Source organism: Macrosteles quadrilineatus, unplaced genomic scaffold (genome assembly GCF_028750875.1).
Source record: "Macrosteles quadrilineatus isolate MER2022 unplaced genomic scaffold, UCM_ALF_1.0 Scaffold_8__2_contigs__length_117827958, whole genome shotgun sequence".
Classification (NCBI taxonomy): Eukaryota; Metazoa; Arthropoda; class Insecta; order Hemiptera; family Cicadellidae; genus Macrosteles; species Macrosteles quadrilineatus.
In genome coordinates, this window is record NW_026542601.1 from 39986595 (window position 1) to 40008995 (window position 22401).

A 22401-nucleotide genomic window follows, 5' to 3' on the forward strand; every position below is an offset into this window, starting at 1 on the left:
ATTTTTATAATATACATCTCCTATTAATTCATAATTTATTTCGTAAAAATATGAGTAATATTCCCTTTTGAATGTTCTTGGCTGAATCGTGAATCGTGATTGGGTGGTTGTCCATCTAGTTTTTTAATGCCCACATGTAACGTCCTCTCTCATTGGTTGGAGCTCACCACCAGGCAACTGCAGCATTGGTTGAGAGCATTATTCTAACCAATTAGATCGCTCGTCTCAATGTTATACGTCCCATTTTACAGGATAGGATACTGTACGTAAGATGTGGGAAGAAGGTTTTCAGTGAAATTGCAATTTTTAGGCTCTTCATTCGCTTTAGGAATGAGTGAGTACAAATATAACATTATGCATGAGTTCTTTAAATGTTGGAGCATCATTTTGATGCATACATTTATATCAATTTGTCCTATGTTAAGCGCTGTGTAGAATTATTGAACGGAGTGTATCACCCAAGCCGAAATAGGACGTTTGGAATGGCGTTCGCAAAGTTCATTGTTCTCTAAAGCGAGCCGTAATTAGTGTGACTCTTTGACAAACACTAAATTCACTGTGTTAGAGAAACTCAGGGGTGTAGAATATGAAGTTTAAGGTTGCCGTTTTATTGGTTCTGTTAATCTTGAGACGCAGATGAGTGATAGGAGTAGAGGACAATTATTTGGATCACAATTAACACAGGTCAATAAATGCTGATTGCGGTGGCCCTTTACCGATCACCATAGTACCATCTTTAAAGTGTAGTGACGAGTCAAAATGTTTTCTTTGTTCTCTACAAGAATTGTTAAGTATTTTTCCTCTGGTTCTATGCCCTAGTCATATACCAAACTTAACTCTGGATGTAGCCTATGTGGTATGATTGCAGCTGATTATTTGATAGGCCTGGTGGTAGCCTAAGTTAATCATGTCAATAATGAAAGTAGTAAAAGTACCTAAGATAGGGAGTAGCCATTCGATTAAAGTATGCAGCAGGTCAAACTGAAGAGTAACTTATTATTTTTTTTTATTGGATTAAACAAAAATAATTAACTTAAATAGCCTCAGAAGCCTACTCCTATAACTTAGTTATTAACCCTCCTGGCATCAGTAATTTTTGGTGTGTTGGTCGATTTTCAGTCATTTTGTAGCATTTTTTGTCATTTTGTAGCAATGTTTATTAAAAACTATAACAAATCTAATTTAGGTTAAACTTTGCAAAATTACTAGGCCTAAGTTAATAAGTTAGGCCTAAGTTAGCCTAACTTAAACCTTAAGTGCAGGAAATAAGTTATAGATTTTGACTAGGAAAAAATTACAAGTCCGGATTTTTTTTTTCATGGATGGCTTTAATTTAGTCTAATGAACAAAAATTAAGAGTTCCCCAATTATTGTGTGTGCGGGAATTTCACAATCTTACCAAAATGTTCTAACGGCATATAACTTAGCAAATTTCTCCTACAGGAAATAAGCTATTACTCACTTGAAAATGGTCTAATTCTGATGAAATTTGGTACAAACCAGTAATGTAGGCCTAGCATATCAGACTTAAAAAAAGTTTGAAAACCAGCCAGATCGCTTAATCCTAAGGGGTGTTTTGGGGGGATTTTGTAACCCAAAAATGGCGGTTTCGAGTAGTTTAACATTAAAGTTTAAAAGATTCAAATTTTAGTTTTTGTTTTTACTTTATTGGATACAGCTTTTAAAAAACACAAATTGGTGTTTTGATCATTTCTTCACGCCAATTGGTTTCCGAGGTATTGAAAGTGCTAAAGACAGTACGTTGTCTAGTCTTATTCTTATGGAGGAATAGAAAAGTTGTACACCTCACTTAATCGTGAACGTATACTGATGAAACTTGGTATACCGCTTCTTCTCGTTGTGGTCTATTGATATTTTCTCTAAAAACATTTTTTCTCCAAATGGTCCTGTAGCAGGAAACCTGCGTACTCAGACCCTATGTTATTCTTATGGAGAATAATTAAAGGCTACGTCTCCCTATATGAATTTAAATTAATAAAACTTTTTATGTTGTTTCACCTAGAGTTGAGTCCTATTAATATTTGCATAAAAACTCATATTTTGTATTCCTTGTTGCGGCAAACCTTTGTACTCAGTTCCCATGATTTGCTTATGGAGAATAATTCATATGCTATACAGTACACATATAATACATAAGTACATATATATATATATACTTATTTCTTGTTTATGAATGCATTTTAAAGAAACTTGGTTGGTGGCTTTATGTGCTTATATATATACAGGTTGTTTCACGGGAACCCTTACAAACTTTAGGAAATGGTTCCTTGAATCAAAAGTAGAAAAAAAAAACTACCTACCTATATGTCCTACACTCACTCGTTTTCTACTTATACGTAAAAATAGGTTATTTTAGTTTTTCAATGTATCCGTTTTTACCTCTAGGCTATATGGAAAAATTGACAAGATATTTCGATAAAACTTAGGCCTACATTGATAGAGATGAAATTAAATTTCATAGAGATTTCATTACTATTTTGTGCAAACATGTTGGTTGTGACTATAAATAATAAAATATTTTCAAACAAATCTTGATTTAAAATTATTTTTGGTTTTTTTGACAGCTCTTCATGCAGTAACCGGCTTTTGGCTTGCAACCTTACCAAAAGTTTTAGAATTTAAGGGACAACAAGGAAATGTGAATTTATATATAAGTACCTTTTATTAGGATCATTTTTGTCAAAATCTAAATTATTCTAAAATTTGAAAAAAAACTAATTAAATTAAGGGAAATAAACAAAATTGCATCTTTAGCTTATTTTTAAACACATCTTGGTAATAAAGGTTTGTATATGGGTTCTCCTAAGTTAGTTGAGAAGTATTGCACAATGGCATAAAATTTTCTTCTTTTACATTTTATGATTGAAAACAAGCATACCGTACCGACTTTCCTGTGTTAACCTTATGGGGAAAAAATAAAATACGATAGCTCGCATATTGCTGAACCTATCTAATTAAAACTTGATATGTAAATTTTTTTAGTCGATTACTATAAGATTGTAGCCTAATTATCCGCTAGATCAACGCTAGAAGAGATACAGTACGAATGGCTACTAAAATAAAAATATTTTTATCTAGTTTTTTTTTTATCAAGTATTGGTTTTCAAAAGATTTTTTTACCGCAGTAAATATTTCTGCACAAATTAGTAATAGTAAATACCGGTATTTAAAATTTAATACTCTACCTATCTAATCACTAACACCTTTTTGAAATATTATATATATTTTAGTTCAAAACGTCCATTAGACAAATAAAAAGTTAAAGAAACAAATTTTTTTCCTAAAGGATGGAAGTAAGCAGGCTTTGTGCAACAGAAATGTAAAACTAGAGATTTTAGGCCATAATCATGTAGTATTCAACTAAAAGAAGGGATATATAGGCCTACTAAGTTTTAATAAGATGTGTTCAGAAACATGCGAGCTATTGTATTTTATTTTTTCTCTGTAAGGTTAACATGGGAAAGTGGGTACTTAACTGGTATGCCTTTTTTCTATAATTAAAAATGAAAAAGCAGGAAATTTTAGGCCATTATGCAATACTTCTCAACTAGGAGAACCCATATAACAACTTTTATTAGGATGTGTTAAAAAATAAGATAAATATACAATTTTGTTTACTTAGTTCAGTTCAATTAATTTTTGATAGTTCACAATATTTTAGATTTTTACAAAATTATCCCAATAAAAGGTATACATCAATTCACATTTCCTTGTTCTCCGTTAAACTCTACAGTTTTTGGTAAAGTTGCAAGTCAAAAGATTGAATGGTTACCACATGAAGAGTTCTCAAAAACAAAAAATAATTTTTAATCTAGATATTTTTGAAAATATTTTATTTTTAAACTTATTTTATCCGTCACAACCAACATGATTGCACAAAATAGGCCTAAGTTATTAATAAAATCTCTTTGAAATTTAATATTCTCTCTATCAATACAAGTTTTATCAAAATATCTTGTAAATTTTTTAATCTTGAGGGCAAAATGTTCTACAGATAGACTAAAACCCTAAAAAAAAACACAATTTTTACATATAGGCTAACTAGAAAACTAGTGAGCTTAGGACATATGCTTATAGGACCTTTTTTCAGTTTCGACCCCAGGTACCATTTTCTGAAGTTTGTCAGGGTTCCCGTGAAACAATCTGTATAAATGAAATGAACTATGAGAGGCCTCCTGAGGAAAAAGCTAAAATTAGAGTTTAAGTAAAGAACTAGCCTACATTGCGAACTTATTCTGTGTGTGCCATGTTAGGTTTACATACTGTATTAGAAGTATTCATGCAATAATTTATGATTAATCTGTTTTGACTTTTTTATTGAATTATTCTACTAGTAAGAAAGAATAGAAATTTCTTATCCAGATTTTTAAAATCATTTTATAATTATTTTAATTTAACCATCAGACCGGCAAATCCGCACACACCATCAATGGGGAACTTTCTGTACTTGCTTTTTATACCTAATAGAAGGCAACAATGGAATAAAAAATCTGGCTTTAATTATTTCCTAATTTGATGAAAATGTTAGCTTTATTTCCTGGACTACTTAACAAGTTGTTATTTACTTTGAAATAACAACTTCACCAATATTTTTTCTGAATTTTTAATTTTTATGAGGCCTTTCACCAGCTATGCTGGCATCATCAGACACATCACAAAACTCTAGGCTACTAACTTACCTTGTTAGGCCTAGGCCTGAGTCACTTATATAACTTATTTATATGCAAACTAAGTTAAATAGGCCTACCTTAAATGCACACTAAAATTCAGAATTTAGTTTTTATAAATTTTGGGTAGGTACAGTTTCTTAAAGTGGGCTACGCTAATATTGATTGAAACTATCGAATTGAAAATATTGATTAATAATCGATATTTTAAAATATATGGGTACATTATTATAAAATTGGTAATTATTCCATATAACTAAGGTGCCTCCAAACGAATAATATGCAACATTACAATAAACAAGGTAGGATGGATGACATTTACAAGTGAAATGCACTATGGGTTAAGTAAGCCAACAGCTGATTGTTTTCAATCATAGGCAAGCAAATGGAAGTGACAACTTTATTAGCTAACTCAGATTCTGCAATATGAAAATCACCTGTTTAAGTTACACTTTTCACTTTCTAAGACCAATAAGTTTTAACACATTTAAAAAATTTTAGCCTATCACTGTTATCAGCATTTTATTTTTATTAATGATTTATTGATTTATATTTTGCCGTTTGGAAATTACATGATAAAATGGTGCTATTCTAACATAAAACCTAACCAAACCTCTAGAATGTAAGCGAACTCCTTTTGATGTCAGAAAAGGCATGTCAGGGTGGTAGGTCATGCCTAATGTGAATTGGTGACTGCATTTTTGAAAAAGTAATTTGAAGTGTTTTTTCCAGGATTTTAATTTTACAAAAACAGTCTGCAGGCGGCATAAACTAACAACTCGATACATTATAACCTAAACTTTACCTTCCAAATCTAACCTAACTTCAAAACACTTAATGCAGTCACCAATTCGCATAAAGCACGACCTACAACCCTAACATGCCTAAATAAGAACTACCTACATGTAATTAGTCCACCAGCCCATCTATATCTCCATAATGTGACGAAATTCCTAATATAGAAAACATTATTGACTACAGAATCACTTGAAATGTTTCTACAACGATGTTATTATGTTTAATCAACAATGTTATTCTTCTCATCAACCATTTTACTCTCTTCAATTAACTTGAACTTGTGACGGCGTAGCAGACTAGCACTACGCAGCAATTTTTGTTTTGAGTTCTAGTTGTAGTGAAGTAAAATGACATCACTAGGCATTTAACTTAATGCCGATGACAGAATCAGAGTGAGTTTTAATAAAGTTCAAAAGTTGTTACTTCCAGTTGCTTGTCGTGTGGTTGGAAACAGTCAGCTGTAGGCTTAGTTAACCCACAATTCATTCCACTTGTAAATGTTATCCATCCCACCATCCAGTTAAGAAACTGTACCCTAAATTTTTATAGGCTTATGCTTAAAAAGTAAAAAAAGATAAAAGTTATAAAAGTGAAAAAAATTGGTGCCCCTTTTATGTGTGTGTTTAGTTATTTGAAAATACCTAACTTAACTTACCTTACCTCCTTGGCCATTCAAAGTTGCCTCCAGTGTTTTCTGTCTGCTGCTTGGTCAATTGATGTCCCCATATGCTGAAGGTCTTTCCGCAACTGGTCTCCCCATCATAGTTTGGGTCTTCCTAGTGGTCGGGTCCCTTGTGGTCGTTCATTTGTCTTCAGCTATCTTCAGGAGACTGTTTTCTTCTCTTCTCGCTCTGTGTCCTGCCCACCTCAATCTTCGGCTCTTAACAATAGCTACTATATCTGGGTCTTCGTAGAGTCCTCTTAGTACTCTGTTTTTCCTGACCCGCTGATTTCATTTTCTTTTATAGGGCCAAAAATCTTTCTTAATATCTTGTTCTCTAAGACGATTAATCTCCATTTGTTTTGTTTGGTTAGGGTCCTAACTTAACTAAGTTACTTCGGTAAATGAAACATTTGAAATACTTAAGTTACTTAGCCATTTACCTTATTCCTTTCTAAATATTTTAAGTTATGAAAATAAGAAAATAACTTATGAACTTTATTTAGTGTATCGTTAACTTATTTCTAGGATAGCCACGAGTCATAAAATATGATAAAGGAATAGGCCTAGGCCTAGTCGCAAAATCACTCACTAGGCCTATTACAATGACTTTTATACGGTACTTTCCTGTTAAGGGGAACATTCATTATTATCGATGATTTCCTTTTGATACATCGATATTAACTTAGGTCTACTTATTGTTTTCCTTTACGATCCATATTCCATCCGTTTTAATATCTTAAAACAAAAGTTAGGCTGAATTAAGTTACAGACAGACAGACAAACTTACTTGGTTCAAAAACGAATACAAAAAATATATTAGAGAATAATTTATTGGATTAAGAACTAATCTTGTTTAGGCAAAAATAATAGCCTAAGTTACAAGCCTCCTATATTGGATTAAGAAATTAAACTTTTCTAAACTAGGCCTACCCTAACATAAAAACTAACTTAACTTGCTATAGACTAAGTTACTGTTTTAAAATTCCGTTTGGTAACATAAAAGGCATATGGGGAATAAATAGGCTATCAAAGGGAATTTTTAAAATGTTAGGCCTACTCCATTTTTGCCTTACTTAGTTTAACCCTCCCAGTGTTACTTGACGAAAATTCGACAAGCAGCACACTTTGTGTAGTGTTACTTGTCGATTTTTCGACATGCAGACATCGTTTACGGCGAAGGCTCTATGACTGACTGAATCGGATTGAACTGGATCGAGTTAGGTATCGTTCTTTCCGTAATATTCTAAGCTTTCTCCAGAGGTCTGTCTCTAAGCGCTATTCATTTTAGTTCCGAAAATATTGTAGCAGACAGCTGACGTGCGTGTATTTGTAAACAGCTAGGTTCCCCCGGACCGATGACTGATGTGTTTTATTACGTTTATCATTGTTTTAGTGTTAAAAATCAAAATTAGTGATATACGTGGTGCATTATAAGAAGATTTAAGTGGTTTTGAAGTGCTGGTTGATGATCCTGAAGAAGTAGGTAGTGATATTGATGTAAATTATCAGCCAGATTCCTAGCTATGGTTAGGCTATGCATTCTTAGCTAAACGCTATGTACTGAAATCAGTTTTTTGCCCATAACTTATTTATTTGCAAATATACTTCCTTATATTATTATATATTTGTAATCCTCATAAAATTTAGAACAAAGTGGCTATTTTCAAATATTTATAGGCCTATAATTTATACAATTTCATTGAGCGCGAACTTTTTTTTTTTTTGAAAATTTTTGAAATTATATTTTTTTTACCTAAAAATTTTTTTTTTGAAAAAATGTTCCTTATGTTTTATATATAATATTGAAGCCCATGATTTTCCAAACAAAATGGTATATAGAACATTAGAATTAACATTGTTTTAAGCTTCTCAGATCCGTTTTAATAAAACCTTGCAAATGCGCCAAAAATAGGTGGACATTAAGGCCTAAACTATGGACACTTGGAGGGTTAAGTTAGGTTACTTAGCTTAGAACAGTTTAATTTGAATTTTTTGTATTGTTTGTTGATAGTAAACAATATTTATTCATCGTAGTTGTTAGCTGATAAGTTTCAAAATTGTACGGTAAAAGAGCAAAATAGGCCTAGTTGTTGCCGGACTCCTTTTGTCGCATTGCAATTCTATAACCAAAACAACTTGTAAACAAACATTTAGTAGAAATGTAAACAGTCAAAAGAACAACAGACGAACCAGCTGTGTAAAGCCGTCTGTTGCGTAATGGTTTTTGATTGGTTGACCACATTTCTCAGCTCAATTGTACGGTAAAAGAGCAAAATAGGCCTAGTTGTTGCCAGACTCCTGTCGCATTTGGTTTATTGCATCCAGCTTTATTGATTAAAATACATATTTTTTAGCCCCTGAGCTGATCTTGTGATTGAATCAATAAAAAGAGTTACCTTCGTCAATAAGCTCGTTGTAACATTGTTACGGCCGTTTCAGCATCTTTTTGTATATTAACGACGCCACTAAGGCTGAACGTCTGATGATGGCACGGAGATGCTGAAACGGCCGTAACAATGTTACAACTACTATGAGCTGATTGACGAAGGTAACTCTTTTTATTGATTTAGCTTTATTGAATTGTGATACTGGATGAAGCGATTTTCTGAGCTCCGAGACGCCGCGTCGCTCCGAGACGCCTGCATTTCTCGCATAATCTTGTCCGTACGCTCGGCACTCAAGCTACGACAATTGACAATTATGCGTCTCCGAGCGAGACGTGGTGGCACTCGGTTAATATAAAAATATGCAAGTTAATGTTAGGCCGGTACTTTCATATTATACAGAGGCCACCCTTAAATAACAGGCATAACTTACAGCGCGCTGCGGCGGTTAATTAAGTGGCTTCTGTGTAAAACCTACTTAGGCCTAATATAGACTACTCTAGGCATATGATATAGGCTAAGTTAACTGAACTAAAACCATTTAGGCTATAACTTAAGTTAACTTAAAGTTTTTCTTAGTTTTATCCTTAGTCTTATTCTAAATTTGTTCAACGAAAAATGTAATGATCTAAGTTAAGATAGGTAAGTCCCTACTTTATGAAATTTCAAACCTGGTAGGCCTAATTAGCTTAAGTTACTGTAATAAGTTTTAGTTAGGCTAAGTTAATTGTTTGTTTTGTCAACTTTCATAAAATATGCTAAACTTAGCCTATAGGCTATTTTGGTTTTGGTTTAACTTAATAGCTTATTGATAGTTAAGTTTATTTAATAGGTACTTTCCTGTTAAAGGGAACATTCATTATTATCGATGATTTCTTTTCGATTTATCGATATTTTTGTTTTCTATCCGATATATTGATGGTAACAAAATTGAAACATATCAGCTGACAACTACGATAAGGATACGGTAAATAAATATTGTTCAGTGTCAACAAACAATAAAAAAAATTATATTGAAATGAAACTGTTCTAAAACCTAACCAACCAAACTTGCTGTAACATTTCAAAATTCCGTATGATAGCCTATTCCATATGCCTTTTCTGTTATCAAACGGAATTTTGAAACGATTACTCAGCCTACAGCAAGTTTGGTTAGTTCAAAATTCCGTATGATAGCCTATTCCATATGCCTTTTCTGTTATCAAACGGAATTTTGAAACGATTACTCAGCCTACAGCAAGTTTGGTTAGTTATGTTAGGTTAGTTTAGAATATTTTCATTTCCTAATCCAATATAAGTTATAGGCTATCATTTTTGCCTAAACAAGGTTAGTTCTTAATTTGAAGATATTAAAACAGAAGAAATACCGACCGTGAAGTAAAACAAAAATATCGATATATCGAAAAGAAATCATCGATAATAATGAATGTTTCCTTTAACAGGAAAGTACCATTTAATATAAAAAAACGTAAACAGATAAATTGCCTGGCTTAATTTGATGTTTAGCCCTAAAAAAAATGCATTGTAAAACGGTCCCTAACTTATCAAACCGAATCAAAATCAACATAAGTTATTGATATTTAAACCGAAAATTACTTAATTTATATGTTATCACTTTGGAACCCTACCCGGCTATGCTAGCATAACTTAAACTTACAAGTCCCCTAACTAAAAAAAAAAAACTTAGTCTAATCTCATGTCTAAGTTTACTTAAGTCAACTTTATGATTTGTTTACACTTTGATTTGACCTAAGTTAACTTTAAAAAAATAACTTAATATTGCTTTTTAAGTTAAAATCTTTGAGTAAAAATGATCTGATTTTGATTTGAAATTTGGTAGGCCTAGATGCAAACGTGTAAAACTAAACCTAACTTAACTTAGCCTAGGCTATGTACTATTTTTAAATAAGTTTGCGAACTGGCATAACTTAAATAAATTTTAATCGAACAATGAGAACAAGATTTTTTTACTTGTGGTATAAAAATGTTGTTTTTATTTTTGACTTTAACCCAAATAGGCTGCGAGCCTCACTTAGGGCCTGTTATAACCTAACTTACCGGGATCCAAATTTATTTTAAACCCATTTTGTAACTTAAAGCTAGCTTGAAAAACAAATAATTGGTATTTGATTTTGAAGTGTTGTATAATTAATTGTTAGGTAATTAACTTAGGTTAACTTAAATGTTACAGAAAAATCACAATAAACTTAAGTTAAAGCTGTAAAGTCCTGGATGTAACTTAGGCCTAAGTTGACTTAACTTAATTATTATGTAGAATTATCAGTAAAACCTTTGTAGTTTGCTTGGTTATGGGTCTTGGCTATAAGCTATTTTGTTTGAATCTGGAAAATGTTTTTCATCACTTACTAACTAAACTAGCCGAAGTTAACTTTATATTTTCTCTAAAACACTTATAAAAAACTTTTCTTCCCTTTAGCTCATTAGGCTATAAACCTAACGTTTTTGAATTAGGGAATAAATCTGAACCTGACATGCTTAACACAATGGATGCTGCCCTCAGGAATTCCCGTATGTCATGCCAGCCTAGGGATGTGGGCCCCCTTGTTGTGTTAGTTGACAAAAAAAGTGTCAGTAGCCGGCTATCATTTCTCTGAGAACGATTAGTGGAATGTAACATTGTGGAAGGAACCTTAAGTTAGCTTAAACTTGTACAGTGTCAGTTTGTGCTTGGTGCCAATGTATATCTTTATCTATTAAAGAGGAACTATGCCAACTGTTTATTCAATTTAAAGACCAACATCAATGACCAGGCAATTGTCTATAACCATAGATAAAACATACTCCCCTAGTAGATTTCTCATCCTCATGAAACGGTAATTATCCCTAAATTTTGTTTCTTTAAATTTAAGAAAAGGTTGATTTTTATTCAACATTGTGGTATAGTTTTAACTAACCAATTATTCACTGTCCATAGCTTTAGCTGTTTAGAACAATTGTTCGTACTCGATTAATCCTTAAAAGATTCTCCATTTTCTTACTTACCAAAACCAGCTTCATACACAATTTTTTTATTAATTTTCATACCCTTTACAAATTGTAGGTTACGACATGTTGAAAGGAATTAGGTTTGAAGCACATTACTCAAGTTATGTAATTTATATATTCTTGTAACATTGACTGTGACATTCTGATATATAATTTGCTTATTTGTGACAACCTTCTAATTTAGTCCACTGTCAAATGTACACCCGTGTGCTCCTTGATGAGGCAGGTATGGGAGTAGTCTTAATCTCTTCGTTTGACCTTCGAGAAATACAATTTCGATGGTGGCACTCTTGAAAATGGTGCGTTTGAACGCTGTGCGTAAAAAACAAAATGGCCGCTATTTAAAATGTTAAAAGTCAAATTCTATGAAAACCAGTTATTAAAACAAAATTTGGCAACACATTATTTAAAGTCCTTTTTATTACAAATCGAATTACACTTTATTTTCGAAAATCGGATAATAAATAAATAAGTTATGTAACTTTTATTATTAATAGTAATAATAAATAAGTATAAATAAATAAATAAAAAATAAATAAATAAATAATAAGTATTAACTGGCTACTCCATTTCCCAAACATTATTTTTGGGGAATAAACCATACAAACACAATAGATTTTTGTTAACAAATAAGCAAAAAGAAAGTCAATAAGTTAATGAACTATGCACTTAAAAAATAAAACGCCTTATTCCCACAATATCAAAAATTATTTATCAAATTAAAAACATATAGTCTACATAACTCTGTAAAAAAATCCTACTTTGACAGTGCTCATTGGGAATAAACCATACAAACACAATAGATTTTTGTTAACAAATAGGCAAAAAGAAAGTCAATAAGTTAATGAACTATGCACTTAAAAAATAAAACGCCTTATTCCCACAATATCAAAAATTATTTATCAAATTAAAAACAAATAGTCTACATAACTCTGTAAAAAATCCTACTTTGACAGTGCTCATTTTGTATCACAGCTTTTTGTTGCTGCTTGGTTCAAATTAGCTTTTGTCTCAATAAACAACTAATAGTGCTGCACCCTGTTTATAAACCTTATAAGTTTTTAATGCTATTGAACATCACAGAATCAAATTGTTTAGTTGAAACAGCTGTTACTTAAGATTCTTTAATTCCATTTAAATATGAGTACCGGTACTCATAAGGTTAACATGGGAAACTTCAGAGCCACTGGGGCGGAGACCTTTTGACGGATCTACACCAAACTTCACACAAACAATCCTTGAATAAAGCTTAATAATGCCTGAAAGTTTCATTGCAATCTGTCGAGTGGTTTCGGAGTCCATAGGTTACATTCATACATACTTCCTCTTATAGATATAGATTAATTTCTTGTTATTTCAGTCATATAAAACAATGTTTAAACAATTATACAATCTAATTATAAACAAAAACTCGCCTACTAGTTATATAACCAAACAGTAAAGCACAAACAAGAGAAACCCTTAGGCCTAAATAATAGAAACAAAATTGCGTTGACACTAGCGCCCAGTGTCACCGCACATGAACTAGACACAAGAAACAAGCTTCAAAATTTACAATGGGATGAGAAGTCTACTTGTGTTGGCTAGTCTATGCTATAACACAACATTAACAAACACTCTCTAGAAATCTAGTGTTGTTAATTGCATTTCTGATTATTACTTAATCATTTATTTCTATTTAAATGTCAAATTTGATTTTGTAATAAGTAACACATTTTATGTACCGTACTCTTATTTGTATATTCTTGAACCATTTTGGAAGAAAGTTTGATTCATCAAAATACTCAGCCATCGGGGTCAGTCAGATGGAACGGGAAAAGTTGTAGCGATTATGCTATTGAAACCATAAGCGTATAGCTTTTCCCCTTTCAACTGACTTTTACTTCTTGGAAAGCATCGCTTGTCTTAAAAAAAAAAGGATAGCAAAAGATTGGAAACCTTCAAGAATTCTACAGACATTTGTGGGACACCTGGTGGAAAAAGTAAACTTTGTTCTTCACAGAAGACCTTGGAGAATCAGTTTTGGTTTATGAAATTAAATGAAAATGTGCTTTACTTACAAATCAGTAAAGGTACAGTACAGCTTCACACAAAATTTAGGTGGTTTTAGGGGAAGAAATTCATTCCTGCCCCACCTTTACAAAAAATAGGTGTGAACAGGCGAGGTTTGCCAAAACGTTAATCAGCTGCTAACATACATTAAGCAAAAAAAAAGTGGTGGGGGAATATCCCCTCAAAACGCCTAAATTTTGAGAACGGACTACTGGTATAGTAACTAATAAATGAGGTTTAAAGGCTTAATTTATCAATAATCCTACTGCAATTATTAAGCAGTGTTGTTGAATTTTTGCTGTGGTTTGTGATGTTTGTGAATATATTTATACATTACTTTGATGATCTTATGAAAATGTGACTAACTTAAGGAAGTAGCCTAATGGCTAAGTAAGTTACATTAAGATATCTATACTTCTATATCTATACTATTATATAAAAATCTAATGGTTTCTGTCTGTATGTGTATTACTAATAGGTGCAAAAACTACTCAACCAACTGGGCTTAAATTTTACAAAAATATAGCTACCATACCAAGGACCATTATAGGACTATTCACACTTTGATACTGACCGCGGGCTTTGCCCCTTTGGCTTTAAAAGTTCTGAGGTGAGGATTTTAAGTAAATATTGATTGGTCTCCATGGCTACAATAAGAATACTCACAATGTTTACATTTGCTTTGACATTTCAATGTAAACAAGAAGAACTGCCAAATCGCATATTTCACACAATTGTGTGGTTGGTTTATTTAATAAAAAAATTTATCAAAGATCATTTATTCAAAAACATTAATGATTATAGAAATAAAAAAATATTCTAAGCGTTGCTGTATCAACTCAGCTGCTTTCGATTCTTAAACTGTCTTAAGTGTTATGAAAATAATGTTATTGATATATTTTCATTAAAACAGTAAGACAATTACAATGTATAGATGTTTAGTATGAATTTCGAGGCTACTGTAAATAAATTTGAACTGCTTAACATGTGTTAGATTAACTTAACATAACTTGCACATCACATTGTTTTTTTATGTATATTTAGGTAAATTTAGTTTGTGTGTTTTGCTAAACCTCCTATGCTTAAATTAAACTAAAGAATATCATCAATACTGTAACTAAATTGTACGTTGTTGATTTTTGTGTTCTAAAATCTGTTGTATATGTGTAATTATATTTAATTATCAAATGGTAATACAAAATACTCCTATTTTATCTTAACATAACTTTAAGTTCACATTTACTTTATTAGATAAATTCATTATTTGTGTTTTGCCACACCACTGATTAAATTAAACCAAGGAAAATATAAAACTAAGCAGTACAAAGTGTTCTTTTTTTTTTTCAAAAATCAATGAAATATGTTACTATGTTTACTTAATGGTAAGAGTGAAAATGTATAGGCAATGGACAATGGAACTGATTAAAAGAACTGGTTTGTATATTAAGTTGTTTATTGATATTTTTGTAGAGTAGAGTCAGATATGCTATGAAACATAACTATACTGTATTTGCTATTACATTTTTTAGTCCTTGATGCTTTGATAATCATATTAGTTTTGCCTGCTGTCTTTAATGCTAAATTATTTGTTTAACATTTTTTTAGTATAGATATAGTTTCTTTAATATTTCAAAATACTATTGATAAGGCATGAAGGCATGAATTGATAAGGTACTCAAGTTATTGTGTTCCCGGACTTAGGCCTATATATACAAATTTGAACGAATAAATTTTTTGGCCTCTAGACACATCAACCCGGGTCTAGGTCTTACCATGCGACTTACAGTAATAGCTACTTCTCTATAGGTAAATTCACTAAAGCCATTAAAGATGACAGAAACCTGAAAATCCAGAGTAGGTGAGTCTTTTTTGTGATGCAAAATTCTATGGAGGGAATAAACTAGTATTCACACTAAATTCAGGTTAGGCCTACCCCTAGAACCAGCCATACTCAAATTTCTTCCCCGGAGTGCTCAGAAGGAGCCGAGAAAAATCCAGAGGTCAGTAGGAAGTTATTCACAGCTTTGACTGATATATTTATTAAATTTCATCGAAGGCTCAAAGCTCTAGAAGCGCTCAGGAAATCTTGCAGATGCACAGTAGGAGCTATTTCATCCCCACCTTCGTTTTGCCTAACTTTAAGATTTACTCTGTAGGCCCGACAAGTATTCTATCTTAGCCAATGTGAAGAACGATGAAGAAACGAGACTGAGTGTGTTGAATGAAAATAAATAAAAGGGCCTTAGAACTAGTGTGGCTAACCTTCAGTAAACGAACTATCGATTATTATGCAAGAGTGTAGATAACGGACGAGTGTAACGACGAAGTCGTCTTACGAACAAATAATCTGTCTTTAAGTAAAATCCCTCATTCCAGTCCGGTCGAGGCTTACACGCTCTAGCAACGAACTTAAGTACTACTAGACAACAGCTGATTGAAAATTCACTTGTTGAGCCGGTCTAGTAGTTTCGTCCGTTCTCTGTCAACAAACACCAGTCTTGAGGTTATGTCAGGTTGTCGTCGGCCTTAAATATTTGTAAAATCGGTGGGTTTAACTTTATTAGAATGCTATTATTAATAAATTGTGTGAGTGTGTGTATATACTTCACTGTGTTTAATACAAGGCCTACGTTCTTTGGCCCATAGCCCAAGCTATGGCCAACACATAGGCCTAAGAGTAGGGTAGTGTGGATGGAAAACTGGCAAGTTCTGGTGTTTATTTAATCGTGACACGTTTTACCCCCCTTAAAGTTTGGCACCTTGCATTTTAATAAGATGTTTAGGTCTAAATAGTTCTGAGAAGTAATTAAATGTTTTGTAGAAACAACCCATTAATTGGAAAATATTGTATTTAATAATTGAAACATAAACAAAGCACATATATGTGTGTGTGTGTCTATAGCCTACATTAATGTTAAATAAAAAAAAGGTGAACTTTTGTTTAAATAGTTTTTGCCTTGTAGCCTAGTCTGTATCAGCCTAAAAAAATAAGGGAAGTTTAAAAGGTAGATGGAATATAATTTAGACAGCCTTAGTGAATTATAGGCCTACTCTGATGTGGGGAACTGTGATGCAGTTAAAAGGTTGAGTCAGCACTCAGCATATTTATTTTTAGTCCATCAAGAAAGGGGGACTCTGGTACAAATGTGCTCCTAAGCACTTTTATGCACATATAAGAATAGAACTGCAGTATCACATTGCAATTACGTTTAACAGTGTACCTTTTGTTTCCTAACTGTTTGTGCACAGTGAATACCATCAAGTACAACATAGCCAGAAAACATTTTATAGGTATCATATAGAGTGTAGTGAAATCTGCAAAACCATATTTATCTGTTCCACTTTCTTCATTGATCTCATAGTTATTCCACAACTTAATAATCTAATCCAAACTGGCTCCTGTATGCTCAACATTAGGTTATTTGTAGGGATGGACGAGATTGGATTTTTAGTTCGAGACGAGACGAGACGAGATTTTTTATTTCTCATAAAATTTCGAGACGAGATCGAGACGAGATTTCTCTTCTCATACACAACGGGAAATGCACGTTCGAAATTTTTACCTGATTTTGTAACATTGTTAGATGACTGTTTAAATACTAAAATAATGATAATAGGCAAGAATATTTACAATCTTTCATTAAATAACATCAGCATAACATTTTTTTATTAATCACGCCTAACTTATTAAAAATGCCTACGATTAGGAAACATGGTGATATCAGTTAGGATAGAGTTCAACTTATCCTAAAATAAAATAAATCATAAAATAAAAGCAATATTAATTTTTATAAAATAGTTACTTGTTTTGACTTTTTTATAGTAATAAAACATTCCTCACACTGCTTACACTTAACAAAACTTCTCAAATGTTATTAAAGTAATATTATTAAAATAATGAAAGTAATATTTACATTAAAAGAATTAAAGTAATATTTACATTAAAAGAATTAATTAAATAAGAACGCCTTCGAAAAGGGAACGCAACTACAACACGCTCCTGTATTGCGAAATTGCATTGACTTTCTGCAGGCGTTTTTAATTTTTTTTTTATTTTATTTTTTTTTATTCTCGTCTCGATAAAAATCTCGGCCAAAAAGTAATCTCGTCTCGTGTAACGAGATTGAAAATTTCCCGAAATTTCGAGACTTGACCATCCCTAGTTATTTGTTACTATTGTATGTGCAAAGTTCTACATGGTTCAAGCAAGTTTATACTTAAGTGTTTTTATCATCTTTCAAAACTATTTTCTTGATGTATTTTAGGCCTACTTGCTCAATTCTTGACCATCATTATTTTCATAAAGAAATATTTAAGAATTTTCTGTTATACGACTGTCTGATTCAAGTTACAGTTGTCAAAATAGGTTAATTTTAAACACTATTTTAGGTTTTTTCCTAAGTTTTTACATAGGCCTAATGGTTTTGTCAACACGATATTGTTAGGCTGAACATTTTTCTTGTACTTGTAATGCAATTCAGTAAGGAAACAGTTTTTAGTAAGATTAACCATTTAACTATGTATGCATTTAAAATTAGTTAGGCTAGCAAAAAATACAGTAGACCTTTACTGATCCTGAAGTGAAGGTTTTGGAATAAAACTTAAGCATCGATTGTCACCACGCTTTAATGCGCTATCACACTATCGTGGTCATCTTAAGTAATCACAGTAAAGTTGTGGTTATCTCACTGTTTTTTCTTAAGGCTGTTTGGGGGCGAGGCAATTTGGCAATCAGCTCAATAGTTCCTAATGTCGCCACCAGTAGGCCTATGTTGTCACTGTCACTTGAAGCAGAGAGATTAGTTGGGTGCAGTGCGGGCAGTCCTATTTGGCTCTGCAAGGAGATTTCCTAAAAAGTTACAAATCTACTGAAAAAAAACTTATTAATAGCAAAAAATTGCAGCATAACAAGTTATTGTTGGGTACCATCAGAAAACAAAATTGTGTCCTAAGACAACTTATTTAAAATTTTTGAAATTCAGGATAAAATTAGGCCTACAATCATTTTTAACATAATTTCCGTGTTTCAGCCCCTAGGTTTGTAGCCTACCAATATTTGACAAAAGTAACACTTCTAGCCGTGTAAATCTAACATTATTTGTCAGAATTAATTTGAATCAAACAACAACCATACATATAACCCATTGGCCTAGTATTACGAAACTGTTCCCCGTATTATTATAGACCCCCTAATAGATATACATAACCGCTCCATGTCCCAGAAAACAACTTTCTCTATAAGCCTAGGCTAGGTTGATGTCTAGATCCAAATAAATCCGTTAGATGGCAGCAGCGTCTACTGAGAATGATTTCTTTGCATTTTATTGTTAAAAACTATTATATTTTTCCTATTTTTTTCTTAGGCTTTTTTTACTTCCATACAAAATTCAAAAAAAACTATTCAATCATTCAAAATACAGTACCAATGTCTAAATAATATTATTAAGCTATAACAAAAGCAAATTTTGCACCCTCATGATGATGGCTAGGATGGTTGAAACACTCAGTATGATCGTGAACATGTTTCCAGTAAATTGTAATCTCATAACAATCTCCCGTAAGACCTGCACAACACAGTGACCGTGAAATAGAGTATAAGTAGTCAATTAAAACAATGTTTATGCTAAGCTTTTGCTTGGATTTATTATGTTGATAATTTCCACTAACATTTTACTTGTTTTGTTTCAGAAACAAGCCGCTAAACTGTAACGTGACTGCAATGTCGCGTTCAAAGTTGAGAGCGCTCGAGCTCGACAGTCTAGCGTAGTTTAGCATAATGGATTCATACGACTTATTCGGAGAAGATGTGGGAGGGAGCATGTTGGACAGCCTTCCTGACCTGGGATCTGACAACTTTGAGCCCCCGTCACAGCAAAGGGACAACCCCGCAAACAGTACGGCACAGTACCCACATCAGCCGTACCAGATGCACCAGCCGGAGATGCATCAAGAGAGCCCGTTACAGAAGCTGGCATCGTTTGGCGGAGACTTCACTTCGGACCCCTCTATGTTCCATCAGAACCACAGAGGATACGACAGCACACCGAGGGCGATGGTCCCGACCAACACGAGCAGCAGCTACGGCAGAGCCATGCTGCCTCAGCAACATGACATGAGAAGAACATCAGCACCCACGGGTCCTACGGGAGGCCAGTATGCACCTTATGGGGCTCCCACAGACAACATATACAGCATGGACCAGAGTCAAGGGATGACTGACAACTCAGGACTACAAGGTTGGAACAGTGGTCACGCCTATCCTGGGCCCGGCCCGATGAGGCACTACGGACAAATGGCACCACCCAATGCTTACAGGCAACAACACATGTATCAACAAGAAAACCCGCTCAGTCAACAGAAAATGGGACCTCAGTTCGGTGGTAGCCAACAAGCTATGATGAACCCCATGATGAGCTCTCATCAGGGAATGGCGGCAAATAACAATTACCAAAGGCAACAACCTTGTTATCCGCAACAGCAGAATATGGTATATCCGGGCAATACGGGATATCCCGGTTACAATGTACATCAACAGACCCCGAGAATGCCTCCTCATCATTTACAATATCCCAACCAAGTGGACATGGCTAGTAATCAAGCTGGTGCTCCGTACAATCATATGCAAGGGATGCCGGGCCAGATGAGTCACCCCGGGTTCCCACAGCAACAAATGACAAGACCGATCGGAATTGAAGTCAGCGGATCCAACCAATATCCCCAGGGTCCTCCTGGGCTGGGTCCTACCCCTCAGAAGGCAGCTCCTGCTCCGACGGCTCCTCAGAATCTGAACCAGGGCAGTCCTCAGCCTCAATACAGGCCTCCTCCTGCAGCCCCGGCGCCGTACCCTCAACTGTCACCTCAGATGTCTCCACGACCACAGATGTCTCCCAGACCTCAGATGTCCCCCAGGCCTGTCATGTCCCCAGCCAAACCCACCACTCTCTCTCCACACCCTCACTCTCAACAGACTACACTGTCACCTAGGCCTGCGACAGCTTTGACTCCAAAAACAAACACCACACCTGCCTCGTCCTACCCCCAACAAAGCACACTTCAGCAGTTAGAACAAATGGTGATGCCGCCAGTCAGTGGGACTTCTACTGACTATCCTCCTTACAGGGGACCGCAAGCCACACCACCCCATTGGCCTCCTCAACCACAACGACCACCCATCAACGGGGGCATGGGACTGATGGAGCAGAACATGCCACCGTACATGCCGGCAGAGGAGTCCCGAGCGATGGATCCTCCCAAGTCATTACCCATGTCAGTGCCACAGAGCAACATGAATGTTGTAATGCCTGATATGAATATACAAAATCAACCACCACCAAGTAATGAAACTAATGTCGGCAACACTGAGTTTACAAACCAACAACAACAACCACTGACTCAACAACCCAGCAATGTTCCTCCTCCTTCCCCACAAACACAACCTCTCACTCCCAGCCAGATACAACCCCTTCCACCTACTCATGTGCAGGAGAAGTTTTCTTCACCACCCCATGTTCCTCAAGTGCCGTTGTCCAGTGATGTTCAACAAACGTTGGCTCCTACCATGGACATGAACAAGTCGCCGATAATACCGCAGAATCAGGCTTCTAATTCGACTCTAGATCCTGTCACTGGAAATATGGTTCATCCCCCGCCAACTAACTTCAACATGCAGTATGGGGGTAAGCCAGACGACATGATGGGTCAAGAACAACCTGGGATGATGCCTGACATCGGACCACCACAAGAACAGAGGCCCCCGATGTATCAGTCACCCATCAGTCATCAACAGGAAATGGCTGCATTGAACCAGCAGTTGCAAGAGACCTACTGTATGCCTCCAACTCCTGAAGTTCAGATGAGGGTAAGTCGAAACAATACTAACTGAGCAAATATAAATTTACAAAATATTTCCTAAGCAACAAGTTGTCTATACGCAAGACAGGGGATTTTATTTTTGAAAAACAACACATGTTAAACTATTTTATAAGTGTTTAAGATATTCCTTTAAAATCTAAGAGTCTTCTCAAATGTATTGGTGATGTATAGTGCATACTTGTAGGAAGGTAAAGGGGAAGTAAGGGAAAGGCTGGTTAATTGTGTGTTGATTGCAGATAACCCACCTTCAGGAGAGGATCAATATGTTGCAACAGCATGAAGCTAATGACCATTGTATGGGCGGACCAATGTGTTTGCTTCAAAGTCCAATATATAATGCGGGCCCTTTGGATGCATATCTTCATGTAAGACTTTGGCCCAGCAAAGCATTAAACCATTCCCCCTTTTTCAGAAAAAAATCATCTTATTTTCATTTCAATTCCCCTAGCTTTTGGTGTGACAAATTGAGTTCTTTTGTTTTAATGCTTGATCTAGACACCTCAAACCCTGTGACATTTGTGGTTATTTCCCCCTAGTTCTTTTTGCACGTGTTCAGTTTATTTTTGAATATATGGTTTTGATCATTAGACAAATGTGTATTTTTGTATTATCTTTACAATTTTTGTAAATAACTATTTTGTGTAAGAGATAAACTTTTTGTTAGAATAAAATTAAATGAATAATTTTTAAAAACAATATTTTTTTGCAGAATAGTTAGGATTTATTTTGTTTTATAATATGAATTAGAACATGCAATTGTAATTAGTTTATTTACCCGAGTATTTATTAGGCTACTAATTCTCTACTCAATTCCATCACTTGTATTTGACAAATAAAAATAGAAGTCCAGCCCTCTAATTTTTTCGTCAACAGATGCTTTTTGTCAGTTTGGTGGTGTCTTTTTTACCGTCGGTATAAACTGTTTTTGGGTTTTTCT

General features: G+C 34.1%; 1 protein-coding gene across 1 annotated transcript in view; it reads left to right on the forward strand.

The window, feature by feature from the left end:
• The first annotated feature begins 254 nt into the window (after positions 1 to 254).
• Positions 255 to 22401, forward strand: part of LOC129001452 (chromodomain-helicase-DNA-binding protein 7-like) — a 77684-nt gene continuing 55537 nt past the window's right edge. Inside the window, exons 1-3 of the mRNA XM_054428741.1 lie at positions 255 to 334; positions 19281 to 21450; positions 21701 to 21829. Of these exons, the coding sequence (XP_054284716.1) occupies positions 19369 to 21450; positions 21701 to 21829 (2211 nt within the window). The 5' untranslated portion in view covers positions 255 to 334; positions 19281 to 19368. The remainder of the gene's footprint in view (positions 335 to 19280; positions 21451 to 21700; positions 21830 to 22401) is intronic.